At 38.3% G+C, this 13,660-nt stretch overlaps 1 protein-coding gene across 1 annotated transcript in view; it reads right to left on the bottom strand.

Moving 5' to 3' along the window:
- csmd3b (CUB and Sushi multiple domains 3b) overlaps window positions 1–13,210 on the bottom strand; it is a 554,961-nt gene extending 541,751 nt beyond the window's left edge. The window contains exon 1 of the mRNA XM_055157096.1: window positions 13,027–13,210. Within this exon, the coding sequence (XP_055013071.1) occupies window positions 13,027–13,210 (184 nt within the window). The remainder of the gene's footprint in view (window positions 1–13,026) is intronic.
- Between the last annotated feature and the right edge of the window lie 450 nt (window positions 13,211–13,660).

Here is a 13,660-nt window from a genome sequence, read left to right as displayed (position 1 = left end):
AGTAATCCTTTATTTTTAGTCTGTCTACATCTGCAAAGAAGAAGAACTCACGTAGTGGCATTTTTGAAAGTAGCAACAACCTTTTAACTTTACTTCAGTAGAGATTGGCAATTCCAGGGCTGAAATCATTCAGATGGGAAGTCCTGTTTTATCTGTGATGCAAAAATCCGGGCAAAATGCAAACAGAGCATTTTTGAATGCTCAGAGAAGATGGATTAATGGATTGATGAAGCAAGCGTGAACGAAGCAGAACACTACTCTGGGTATGTTTTTGATGAGGGGACAACAATATAATACAGCTATAAGCTCAAAAAAGTCAATTTTGCATAATGTGGGTTCTTTAATGTGATTAGTTAAATCCGCGTGTCACTCAGTTGGAGGAGGAAGGAGGCGGAACAATGGCAGGAGAGACTGAAGAGAAGTAAGGATGCAACGATGCAGGTTTGGCTTTAAGTATCTGTCGCCCTACCTTACATTTATTCAATTAAAGGGGGTTTTAAAGCTCAGTAAGTACCTACAAAAACAGGCATTCTGATTATGAGAGGGGCTGCCTCAACACAGATCTGACCTGTAATTTGGTCCTGGTTTGGTCTCCATGAAGATATATGAAGACATTCCAGAGTACGCTTCTAAAGTGCATCTAAACCAGAATTAAAACCAGGACTAAACCAGGACTAAAATCAGAACTAAAATCAGGATTAAACCAGAACTAAACCAGGACTAAAATCAGGATTAAACCAGAACTAAAGCAGGACTAAAATCAGGATTAAACCAGAACTAAACCAGGACTAAAATCGGGACTAAAATCGGGACTAAAACCAGGACTCAAACCAGGACTCAAACCAGGACTAAAATCAGGATTAAAATAGAACTAAACCAGGACTAAACCAGGACTAAACTCGGGACTAAAATCGGGACTAAAACCAGGACTCAAACCAGGATTAAACCAGGACTAAACCACAAGTAAACCAGAACTAACCCCAAACTAAAACCAGGACTAAAATCAAGACTAAAACCAGCAGGATTAAACCAGGACTAAACCAGGATTAAACCAGGACTAAACCAGGACTAAACCAAGACTAAACCAGGACTAAACCAGGACTAAAATCAAAACGAAACCAGGTCTAAAGCCAGGACTAAAACCAGGTCTAAACTAAGTGAAAACCAGGATTTAACAGGACTAAACCATGTGTAGACCATGACCCCTGTGTTATGTAACTCTTATGTCTTCTGCAAATACCGACTCAACACCTTTGTATGAATTAAAGTTCAAATATCATGAGACATCCTGGGCCTACATCAGTTAGTAAAGAGTCCAACCAGGATATCAGCTGAACCGATTTCATGGAACCAATACTCGATACTTAAAATTTTCCTGTATCAGCACCCGTATTCGATACCGGCATCAGTATCAGTGCATACCTAAAGAAAAGTACACAACCATCTAAGCCCATTTGAATTTGACATTTGACTAATTTATTGAGTTTTTAATAATTTAGTAACGGTGTCTCAAGGTCGGCCTCCCTTTAAATTTCAGGGGTCTTTTACATAATATTTTATAAATAATACGAGACAAGCGAGCAGAGTTTTCACCAACAGGACAATTGGCAATACTGTATTTAACTTGGTGATTAACATGCAACACGACCCGTTGTAATTACTGTACGTTTATTAAGAAGCACTATTATAGAAGGAAAGCCTAAACACAGTCCACGGTTCAGCAGATTTGACGCACAGACCATGCAATTAGAACAGACTGTATAAAGTGTCAATTTAAAAGGGGCTTACATCTTGCTAATCTCCTTACAAAGCTATGAAACTGTATTGTTTTGTTAGGTTAACCAGAAAGAGCACATGCATTGAATTTAAGAAAGCATAAATTACAGCACGTTTGGATTTCGGAGCGACTGCCAGTCACTGTAATTACCTCAATTTGCAGGAAAAGGTTACAATGTACCTTACTGAAGCCGCTGCGGTTGCATTATTTACGGTAAGTATGATTTCGCCTATGGTTCTGATACACAACCCTATTGTGTAAATGCAAATATTTACTTAAACCTTAGAGGAAAGCGAGACAGTGCATAAAGGCCCGTGATTGGCCCAAAGCGCATATGAACAGCTGGAAATGCTAACAGCAGAGACCATTATAATTTGCATTGTAAATTATCACATATTTCAATTTGCTAGCGTGATGAGAGGCAGGGGGCAGCTCACTGTGTGCAAGCATAAATACCGAAACATCAAAGCTGGTATAGTCGAAAAAACATGCCACAACGCTGGGTGCATATAAATGGGCAGACAAAAGTGATCAGATAACCCAATAATTATACGAAATGTAGTTTTGTGTTTATGTGCAAAACAGAAATCTGATCTTCAATACGTGTCAGTTAATCAAAGGATTTTTAGAGTAACTGTACCAAGCACAAACGCAATGAATTTTAAAGTAACTCAATTCATTTTTTATGTTTTCCTTTAACATTTTTGTATTTGCCATATTCATTTTTCATTTTTTGCATACAGTTACTCCCATTAGACATTTCAATAGTCAGATAAGTCCAGAAATCAAAATAATTATGAGGTAAATGATAAATGGTCACTCATTCACACAACACACCCAACACACACACACATTCACACACCAGTGTACAAAGGGCAAGCTGGGTTAAGTGTTTTGCCCAAGGACACAGCAACAGCACTTATTTGTGAGAGCCAAGTTATGTTATTTTTTATTTATTTTTTTCTTTATGTACTGGTTCCAGATAGTTAGTTAGTATAAATTTCCAGATGTCAGATAGTAAGTTGTAAAGAAGATAGCGATGTCAGATTCCAGTCAGTTAGTAGAAGGAGTAGAAGTAAAAAATAATTATGTCACAGATAGTAATCTCAAGACCCAAGCTTAGCTTTGTGTGTATGTACGGGAGGGGGGTTGGGGGCTGGAAGAAAACGTGTAACTTGTTTTTTAATCACTGTAAAGCGGTTTGTGTTGCATTTTTGTATGAAAAGCGCTCTATAAATAAAGTTTGTTGTAGTTTTTGTTGATTGACCAACCTTCTTATCAGTGGACAAACCTCCAGCCAGTTATTTATCTATTTATTTATGTAGTAGTAGTAGTAGTAGTAGTAGTAGTAGTAGTAGTAGTAGTAGTAGTAGTAGTAGTAGTAGTAGTAGTAGTAGAAGATCAGACTGATATAGCATTTTCTGGACACACAAAGATGAAAAATATGAACAATTGGGGGGAAAAAAATAAAAAAATAAAACTGTAGAAAACACTTGAGAGATCATGGGGAATAAATAAATGATTATTTTAGATGCCCTTAAACAGACTATTTAGGTTACGAGAAAGTGACACACAGTAGCTTCAGATTCCATTTACACATATTTTTTATAAAGAGAGGGATGATGGACTACTGCATAATTAAATTGCACGAGACAGGAAAACGCTGACATGTTAATCAATTAATCACAACAAATCAATTATCGGGAAACATGTCAACTCACTTAATTTAATAAGTGAATAATCCTTATCTTGACTACACAGACTCCAGCACATGCTATGAGCTAAGACAAGACTTTTTTTATGACTTAAACAAAGCTAGAATTTCATCAGAAAGACACAGGAAACATTTAGTGTTATGATGAAAAACTTGTTTCATCTCTAAATATACTCCATTAGGATGTCCTTGGGCAGCATCATCAGGGTGAAATTCTTTAATATAGCTCATATTCACAAAGCGATGAGTCAAAAGTATAATTTTAAGATAATTTTAAGTTGTAGCTTTAATATGCATTATACATGATTCAGGACAAGTGATAACAGCATGGAAGTGTAGGCTTGTCATGATAATTACTATATCAACTTATTGGTCAATATATGAAAGCTGGAAAAATATATTTTGGGGCTCAATATATGTCGTGTGTACATTTATTTATTTATTTATTTTTCTAACATAGCGAGGAGATTGTTTGTGTAACTTCTATGACTAATGGTTCATTCTGCTATATGGATGTACCGATATCCAAATCTCCGATGCTATCGATACGACATTATCATGATATGCCTCTCACATTTACTGTGATATTTTGAAGAGGTTGATATAATTGTAGATAGGACACTTTTTTGCTTTTAAAATACCTTGACAAGATTTTGGTGTGAATTATTTTTGTCATAATCCAAAAAAATGTATGTCTTCCTTTTGTCTGCACTGAAATGAATCATGGGATATATAGTTTCTAGGGATGTAACAATAACCAAAATATCGTGATATTGTCAAAGTTCTCACAATAATATTGTGGACAATCACAATATATTGAATTACAATAAATAGAGCAATAGCAAAACAAAGACAGAGGGAACTACATAGACCATGATCCTTTGCTTCATTTCAGTGTAGACTACATGAAGAAATAACAGTTCTAAGCACTTTTAAGACTTAGTTCTTTGGATTAAATCTTGTCAATGCATTTTAAAAGGAAAAAGTAGCATATATCACAAAATATCACAATAAATATCATACCGTGAGATGTATATCGTGAAAATATCCTACCCAGAGATTTGGATATTGTTACATCTCTAATCATCAGCCTTCCCACCATATCGTGAATGTTCCCATGATATCGCCATAAATACTGTACCGTGAGGTTCATACTGTGACGATATTGTATCGTGAGTCTTGGATATCGTTACACCCCTAGTAGGTTATGGTGTTCACAAGATGTTGCTACTGTAAAATGACGCATTTAAGCAAAGGAACTTGAAATTCGATGTGTTGTAACAGTCCACGATATTATTGTGAGACTTTTGACGATACAATATCACAATATTTTGGTTACTGTTACATCCCTATGCTGTTATGTAGCTTTGTACCTCAGCATGCTTTTTAATGATTCAGTATTTAAATTTGTATATTTGGATAATCCTGCTTTATTTATCCTTACCGTGATATTTCTCTGTCGCAATAAAATGTGATTCAAAATGTGTTATCGTGACAAGAAGGGAAGTTAAGACAGTCAAACATCATGAGCAAAACCGCGCAGTGCACCTCAATCTGAGCTTCACAAAGACACACAAACACAGAGATGGAATAATGAAGGGAAGAAAATGGTAATAGTAAATGTATACATTGATCCACACTCAATAAAATCAAGTATCTTTTTCTGAATCAGTCAGTGTTATTCTCCTTTTACTAAATGTAGCATGTTCTCATCTGATTATACATCAGTGGTGCAAATAGAAGTTGCAAGAAGAAGAGGGGAGTGAATGCAAATGTATGATCAAGTCAGTGAATTGGAATCATTGGAAACGAGAGGATTAGGTGAATGAAAGTCAAGAGGGAGGCAGGAAAGTGGAGCATGCTAAACAAACAGAGATGGAGCACAGGAGATAAAAGAGTGCACTGATGAACCAGTGAGGGAGATCATGTGAGAAATCTAAACGTAAAAGATTTGCTTTTAACGCAACATCAACGTAAGAGTTCTATGGGGTAATAATAATGGGACATGATCTGTTTTTTTTATTGACTTGCCATTATCAGATTAAAAGGTCCTATATTACACAACATTGACTCTCATGAGCTTTGAGCCATGTTATAATGGTGTTGCTTGATGCCAAAAACATACCCAGAATTGTGTTTTGTTTCATTCACACTAAGGCTGTGCAACTGATCGAATTTTGATCGCAATTTCGATTTGTGTGTCAAACAATCTCCAAACTCATATAATCAAGTTGAAACGATTTAAAGCTTAATGTTTATTTTGGAATATGTTTTATATAAAAACATATATATTTATTTATTTTTTTTTAATATAGAGATAGCAGAATAGTTTGAAATATAGTTTATTTTGGATACATTTGTTTCTCTATGCCTTATTTCTTTTTCAAAGTATATTTTATACACTTTAGGTTTTATACATTGCAAAACTGCTCTAAGGTACATATTTGTAGCCTGAATTCATTTCCAATTTGAACATTTTGCATAAATTATCAATAACAAACTGTGTGTGTGTTTTTTTTTTTTTGAGACAAATGCTGAATAAATGCATCGTGTAACAAAAAAATTATCGTTTGAACAATCGTCATTTCAGTATTGACCAAAATAATCGTGATACTGATTTTTTCCATTATCAAGCAGTCATCCTTTATTATTGGTCTGTTCCACTTTGTGATGTCATGTGGTGGTAGTTTTAAAGTTAACAGCTCCTTTTACCTTTAGTTCAGTAGAGATTCCAGGGCTCAAATGATCAAAATTACTCTAGTGAAGGTGAATAGAGTTTAAAAACACATTGGAGCACTTCCTGTATTACCACATGACATGGCAAGGATGAGTGTTGTCAGTTTGAGAGAAGAACTCCTAAGCCTAAATATGCAGGATTTGTGTGTTAAACGTGTGTGAATGAAACAAATCACAATTCCAGGTTTGTTTTTGATGAGAAAACAACATTGTGACATGGATGAGAAAACAATGTAGCCTGGGCCCTTTAACAAACAAGTGGAAAATTGCCCTCTACCACATTATCAGTTTATGATCTCACCATACACAATGTCCAGATGAGACATGAACCAGCAAACACTGTCGAATCTTTGTTGCATATGTTTTCTCTGGATTGTTCCTTTTACTGACCTCTGGTGGAGATATGTATTTCATCCCAACAATGAAAAGTGTTCCTAAAAGAGTCATCCAAACAAAAATACCATAGACATTGAATAATTATGATTGAGAAGCCAACAAAGAAGCCGTTAACAAGTATAATTCCTTTAACATGCAGGTAAATCTTCACTAAATGCCACTTATTTGAAGAGGCCCAATGAGAGACACATTTCTTCAAACCACTGCTTTTTCTTCTTCTGCATAATATCATCTCTGCCTCATGTCAACCCTTGATCCCCTAGTCAGCCTTCGGTTCACCGCGAAGCTTACCCAACCCACTAACACACATGCACGGACCCACACCCACGCACCTACACACACACAGAGACAGAACTGCGGAGTCCCTATAGTGCCGCTCTGCCTGACTTTTTTCCCTCAAATGATCAAGAGGCTGCCTGGAACAGACACATCTCTGGACGAGTAGGCAGCCATAAGCCACAGGATTAAATGTGTGCGAGGGAAGCCAGGGATGTGCTATAATGTTCTATGTGACTAGTGCTCCTCAGCATGGGGACCAATAATCCTAATGTATGAGTGTGTTCCTTACATGAAAGAGTCACACCCTGCAAATGTCTGCTTTTAAACACGCAACCCCGATCAATATGTGACAGCTCAAAATGATCACCACTACTCTCCCCAGCAGTAACTAAAGCAGGTAAAAGATTAGCAGTGGCATATTAATGGTCAATGACTTATAATCAGTACCTCCAAGTTCTTGACTGCGGCGATCAATCTGGTATCGAGAGACGGGTTATAAAAAGCCAGGGTTGGAGGAGCACTGCAGAGAGCCACGACAGCCAGTTCAATTTAACCATGATGACCAGCCACTAAATTACCAGGCGCCACCAAGGGAAAACTGATACATTTCCATTGGAGCATGTTGCGAGAACAAAGCTCTACATTTACGCGGGATTGTCAATAGAAATTAAATTTACTATTTTTAGCCAAGTGGGTTAATGGCCTGGTCACGGCTGGGTCATTTCATTTCAACTAGTTCCAATTTGTTAGTTGGATAATGAATATATACATTAAGAAAGCCTTTAATTGATAGTTTGCATAAAATGATTGATGATAATCTGATCGTGGCTTGGCGAAATTGACTTCAAATCTAAATCTATTATCTTGTCCATTTACTGACCCCCATTGTCAGGAGTTTCTAACACGTTGGTCACATTATATTAAAGGGACAGTTCGGAATTTTCGACATACGACCTCATTTCCTAGTGAGCCAGAGTGTTGGAGACGTGTGAAGACACTTTTTTCAAAAATATTTCATCCAGTCCTTGTATTTGCAGAGGTCGCTAGTGCTAGGCTAGTGCATGTCAATGGCCATAGTTATCCTGCCACTAAAAACAGTGTTACCCACTTCACAAAACACCCGAAGCAAATCTGTTATTATGCCAAACTGCCAATATAAATGTCTGTGTTGATAGAATAATGTTTGAAATAAAGCTAACTTTGCATCGCATGAATCGTCAACATCGCATGTTGAGGGACTATTTTCTCATATATCAATCCACCGCTGTCAAGCTTTCAATCAAGAAGTACAACTCGCTTCTGATGCTCAGACATAAATCCTTCAAATGCAAGGTTGGTTTTACTTCTAAAATTATTCTATTGACACAGACATTCACATCGACAGTCTGGTGTAATAATAGTTTTGCTTCGAGTGCTTTGTGAAGTGGCTAAGACTGTTTTTAGTGGCAGGCTAACTATGGCCATTGACATGCACTAGCCTAGCAGCAGTGACCTCTGCAAATACAAGGACTGGATGGAATATTTTAAAAAGCGTCTCCACACATCTCCAACACTCTGGCTCACTAGGAAATGAGGTCCTATGTCCAAAATTCCAAACTGTCCCTTTAAACTGGAAATGAGCAAGAAACAAGTGACTAAATGATGGTTGAAATGTGCATATGTGCTTTCGCGTGCAGTTAGTTTAGTAGTTTGGTGAATCTATTCAACCTCACAGGAGCCCCAAAACAAATCTGACAAACAAAAAAAAAAAAAAAAGGGGGCGACCGGGATTCTAGAGCGGAGAGAAGGAGAGGAAACAACAAGAAAAAAGGAAAGGAGAGGAGGAGGTGGCCAGGTTTAGGGAGAGAGATACAGAGCACACATAGTCTTACTGACATTTGTTAATTGCCACAAGTAAGCATGCATTTGTTCAAAGAAATCCCAGGCACATTAGTTAGTACATCCCAAACAGTAAATATATTCATGGAAGTTGCAAATTCAACTGGATAAAAAACAGGTGACATGCACGAGCAAACTCCACATCCAAATCATTTAGACAAAACTTACACTGCGTTGTATTTGAAAAGATGTGACCTTCAAAGCGCTTATTGAAAACTGAAACTTGTATTCACCTTGTAACCCAGATTCAATTCCTGGTAATCCTGGTCTTTTGTGCACGGAACTCGGGAAAATCTTTTGCCCTCATTTCATCTGCAGCTGCCTGCTCTCAGACTTCACAGAGTTTTGAAAATCTGCATAATCACACCAGCCTCTTTTTTTTTTCAAAACTTGGTGCTGCGTGGAGGGACACAGAGACTCCACAAATCTGCCAAACATTTCATTTACAAGTGCCTTATCAGCAGTTTGTGCAGTTTCCTTTAGGGGATTTTTCTTGTTGTAGTACCGCTGAGTGCCTATTGGAGCAGGTGCACAAAAAGGACCATCCTCCAAGCAGGCAGAAGCAAGAATTTCCATTATAACCCAATTGTGCCTTCTCAGATTTTGTCTGAATCAGTCCTGTTTGTGAGCACAGGCGACTGCAAATCTGTCAACTATGGGCTGTGAAGCATGAATTTTAAAGGTGTATTATGTAACTTTTTGCTTGTCTCTATCCACTGTATGGTTAGTTACAGTTACAGGTCAGATCAGTGGGGAGGTAACCTTGCTCCCATAAGAATATCTGTTTTTCAAGGTGTATTTTGGACCATTAAAAACATCTGTAATTCAATAAATGCAAGATACTACCATATTACACTGCTATGTTGTTTTTTTTTTGCTACTTATTTAGAATTCATTTTACCATTTATAGTTTTGCTCTTTGTTATTATATTTATTGTGATGTGTGAACTACTATGCCCAAACAATTTCCCTTGTGGATCAATAAACTTGGTCTAAGTCTAGGTCTAAATCTATTGCGGAACATTCTACACAAGGCAAAATCGTGTTCCCGAGACAAGATATTGCCACGGCATACCCTCTTCCGAAAGAGTTATAGTGCACCTTGATACAAATATCAAAATATCATAAGTGAGAGCAGATTCAGCTTTTTAAGGTCCGATACAAATGTAAATATATGGCTTTAAGTATCTGCCGATATCTGATATTAACAGATTACAGTGTAGAGATTGAAAAAGTCTATCTCTCTTAGTATTTCTGTCAAACACAGTTAAAGGTGCATTGTGTAACTTTTCGGTTGGAGATCCGTCACCTTCTTCTTTCTCTGGAGAAGTCATCTGCTTCGAGTGTTCCACAGTATGACAAACAGATCTACCTTACATTTACTCAGGTGGTTTTATTGCTCAAAAATAATAGAAAAACATGCATTCTGACTGTGAGCGGGGTCGCCTCTCCACAGATCTGACCTGTAACTTGGTCTAGTTTGGTCTCCATGAAAATAGAAAGGTGTAATACCACACTGTGAAACATTTCAGACAAAGCAATAACACCCCCATGTAGAAAACCATTTGAGGGACCCTACACCAGAAAAGTTACACAAAGCACCTTTAACTCATTACAAAATGTATCCGATTGTGTTATGCAACTATTTTTTAACTCTGTAAGCGACTACAGAACAGCTTTATATGAAATAAAGTTCAAACATGATGAGATGTCTTGGGCCAGTATCAGTCAGGAAATAATCTCATTAAAACCCCATTAAAAATTTGGGCTGAATTAATACCCGATCCAGCAAATTTTCATGGATTGCCACCGATATTCTTACCAGTATCGGTATCGGCACACCCCAAGAATAAAAATACTTACAGATGATTAGTATCTATAATGAGAAATGTGAATTATTCCAATATGTCAGTGCGATTGTATATGTGACAGGCATGACTTACTCCACACACAACTTCCCCATTAAATTCAAACCAAATACAAAGCAAATATTTTCCCATTAATTCACGCACCATCAATTTGGTTCAAAGAAAGGTTGAAGCATTTCATCATCTCTCTGAAATGTCCCCCTGCCCTCATTTTTACTGAACAAAGACTAGTGGAACACAGCCTCGTCACTACAAAAAGCACCACAGTTTCGAGGCTGGGACTGCTGGTGATTAGACTTTAAAGCTAAGCGTCAACAAGATGAGAAATTTGGAGGATTATCTTGTTCACAACCAATATAAAAACCCATTACTAGGCATTTCATTACTTTACCTTCAAGATGTTTCTTTTTTTTTTTAGATGAGCATTGCTGGGCTCCATACAATGATTGGTTACCTGCCAATGACTGGTAGACTAGACTAATTCAGAAGCAGTAGCCAAAAAAATGGAACGGTTTGGCCTGAGGCGGGTTTTAATTTTCCCAAGTCCCCTTTTCAAAAACTGTAGTGCTCAAAATACCACAATGCATCAAGGGGACATTTAATTACAAGTGTATTTCACCTTTCTCGTGAGGTTACATTTGCTTGCGTTGAGAACCGCTTTTTCTCAAGTAGCTTTTAAGCTTTTATTAAAGGGTCTATATTACGTTATTTTCTTATCTAGGTTATAATGTTTCCTCATCACAAACATACCTGGAGTTGTGTTGTGTAAACCCTGCGTAGTTCTTTTCTCAGACAAATCCCTGCTGAACTCTACGGAAAGGTAAAAGGAGCGTGAAAACTACAGCTTACATCATAAGGTGGAAGAGATCTTTTTCAGGTTTGGAGATGTAGACAGACTAATAAGAAATTGTTACTCACACAGGTGTGAATGAAAGAAAACACAACTCCAGGTATATTTTTAAGGAGGTAACAGCATTTTAACATGTCTTGAAGCTCACAAGAGTAAAGTTTGTTCACTATAGGACCTTTAATTCAAGCTCAAATCCTAAATGTAAGCTTGACTAACAACGTAATGTAGGTTCTTAGAAGATACAGCCATCTTCATTTCTTGGTTTAAATCATTTTAAAATAACCCAAGATTAGAAGTATAAAGATTAAACTGCAGAGAAGAGGTCAGATTTGTGGAAATGTTACTCGAAATTAGTCCTACTACCTATTTGTCAATGATCCAACAAGCAGCTACAGGTTTGAAAATAGTTAATTCTTTGCCCGTGCACAAACTGACTATACTTACCTGTCTTAACCTGTTCAATCTTGGTACAAATCTATAAGTGTTTCTGCTCAGTCAGCCACCAGCATGATCTCCCTATAACACAGGGATCATGTAGACTTTACCGTGACAATGACAAATGCCTGCAAATAACCTTACAAGTCTTTGAAGGCTTCTGTTGCCTTCAGCCACACTTTTCAATCAAGCCATACCGAATCCATGTCCTACAAATTTATCCTCTGAAAAAAACAGCTACGCTAGGGTGCTGGAAGACATCGCTGTACCTTGTTAAAAGATATGCCTCTTTGCCAGTTAACTTTGCCTGCTCAGAAGATTTGGTAACCCTTTCGCTCCCCTGTCCCTCTGCTTTTCTACGTCATCTGCTGTGGTTTCTCCTCTCACTTAATTCCGGCGTGATAAATGCCTCGCTTTCTCTATAGCTCACTGGCCACACCTGATGCAGCAGTGTCCGACTAAACAGACTAAATAGGCTTTGGTGATTTGGCTTGACTGGAAAGTTGTCTCTCAGCATCGTGTCTGCATAGTTACTGAAAATTTTAGACACTTTAACGTCTCATTTTACTTACAACAAAATGTGAGACAGCAGCTAAGTGGGGGAATGAAAAAGAAGGGGCAGGAAGAGAAATGGGGAGACACCACTGTTATATAACGGCTTGACTAAGATTAATGATGCAGATTTTAAGGAGAAAACATATATAGATTTGGATAGGGCCCGGTTGGTGGCCAGTAATGAGGTCCCGTATGGGAGATGAGCACTCTCTGTCTCTCACTTCTTTGGTATAAGCAGCTCACGTTTACTGCCACAGCCCAAGAGCTACCGCAAGAATATTTATTGGCTACCGGCTCAATGGCTGTATTGAGGAGATGGAGAGAGGGAGGAAAGAGGGGAGAAAAGAAAGTATGAGGCTAAAGGAAGAGACCAGGGCGCAAACTGATAACGTTACCGGTCACAATCTTTATAACTAATTCACTACAACACGGCGCTGCTTTTACGCAACAACGTTTTGGCGAATTTTTGACGTTGCGGTGGAGATATTACGCACCACATTGCTTGCATATATCGGCTCTATGCGTATGTCTGCGTTACCTTGAGAAGGAGTAGACAGACAGCACAGGACGAGACTCCACAGAAAACCGCGCAGCACCGTCGTCGCCGTCCCCCGGTGCTCCGTCATGCCCCAGTAGTCGCTGCTCGCAGGGTCCCTCTTCATACTCCGACTGGCGCTAACGCATGTTCGTGATGAGCCGACCAAGCTCTCACCGGGCCGCATGCTGCCTCACATCCACAAAATGTTGGGATAAAAAGATAAATCAAAAAAACCGGATAAGGAAAAGACTAGAGAAGAGAGACAGATAGACTGAGAGGGGTAAGGGATAAGCAGGAGACGTGCGTATTAATTCCCCCCAATTCCCGCCTCCTCCTTTAACATAGACTGGATAGATCCTTCATGTCAACATTCCCATCAGGAGAAATGCAAAAAAAAAAGACGGTACGGAGGGGGAAAACAGGTTGTCGCTTCTTCTTTCCTTCTGCCTTGTGCGATAGAGTGATGAGGGGTAAGCATCAAAACCGCACTTCCTCCGGTCTGCGTCCCCGCTCCATTCTCAAAGCACCCCTTCTTTTGGAGCCCATTCTCTCTACGCGTTGGCACTGTATCCTCGATGTTTCCAAAAATCAGTCTTCTTCTATAGTATTTCTCAGCCTTGTTCACGTCTTTGCT

Source organism: Boleophthalmus pectinirostris, unplaced genomic scaffold, assembly GCF_026225935.1.
Source record: "Boleophthalmus pectinirostris isolate CB_2022bp ecotype Guang Dong unplaced genomic scaffold, ASM2622593v1 HiC_scaffold_21, whole genome shotgun sequence".
NCBI classification, from domain to species: domain Eukaryota; kingdom Metazoa; phylum Chordata; class Actinopteri; order Gobiiformes; family Gobiidae; genus Boleophthalmus; species Boleophthalmus pectinirostris.
The sequence above is the reverse complement of the archived record's forward strand: the minus strand, read 5'-3'. Positions and strand labels throughout refer to the sequence as shown.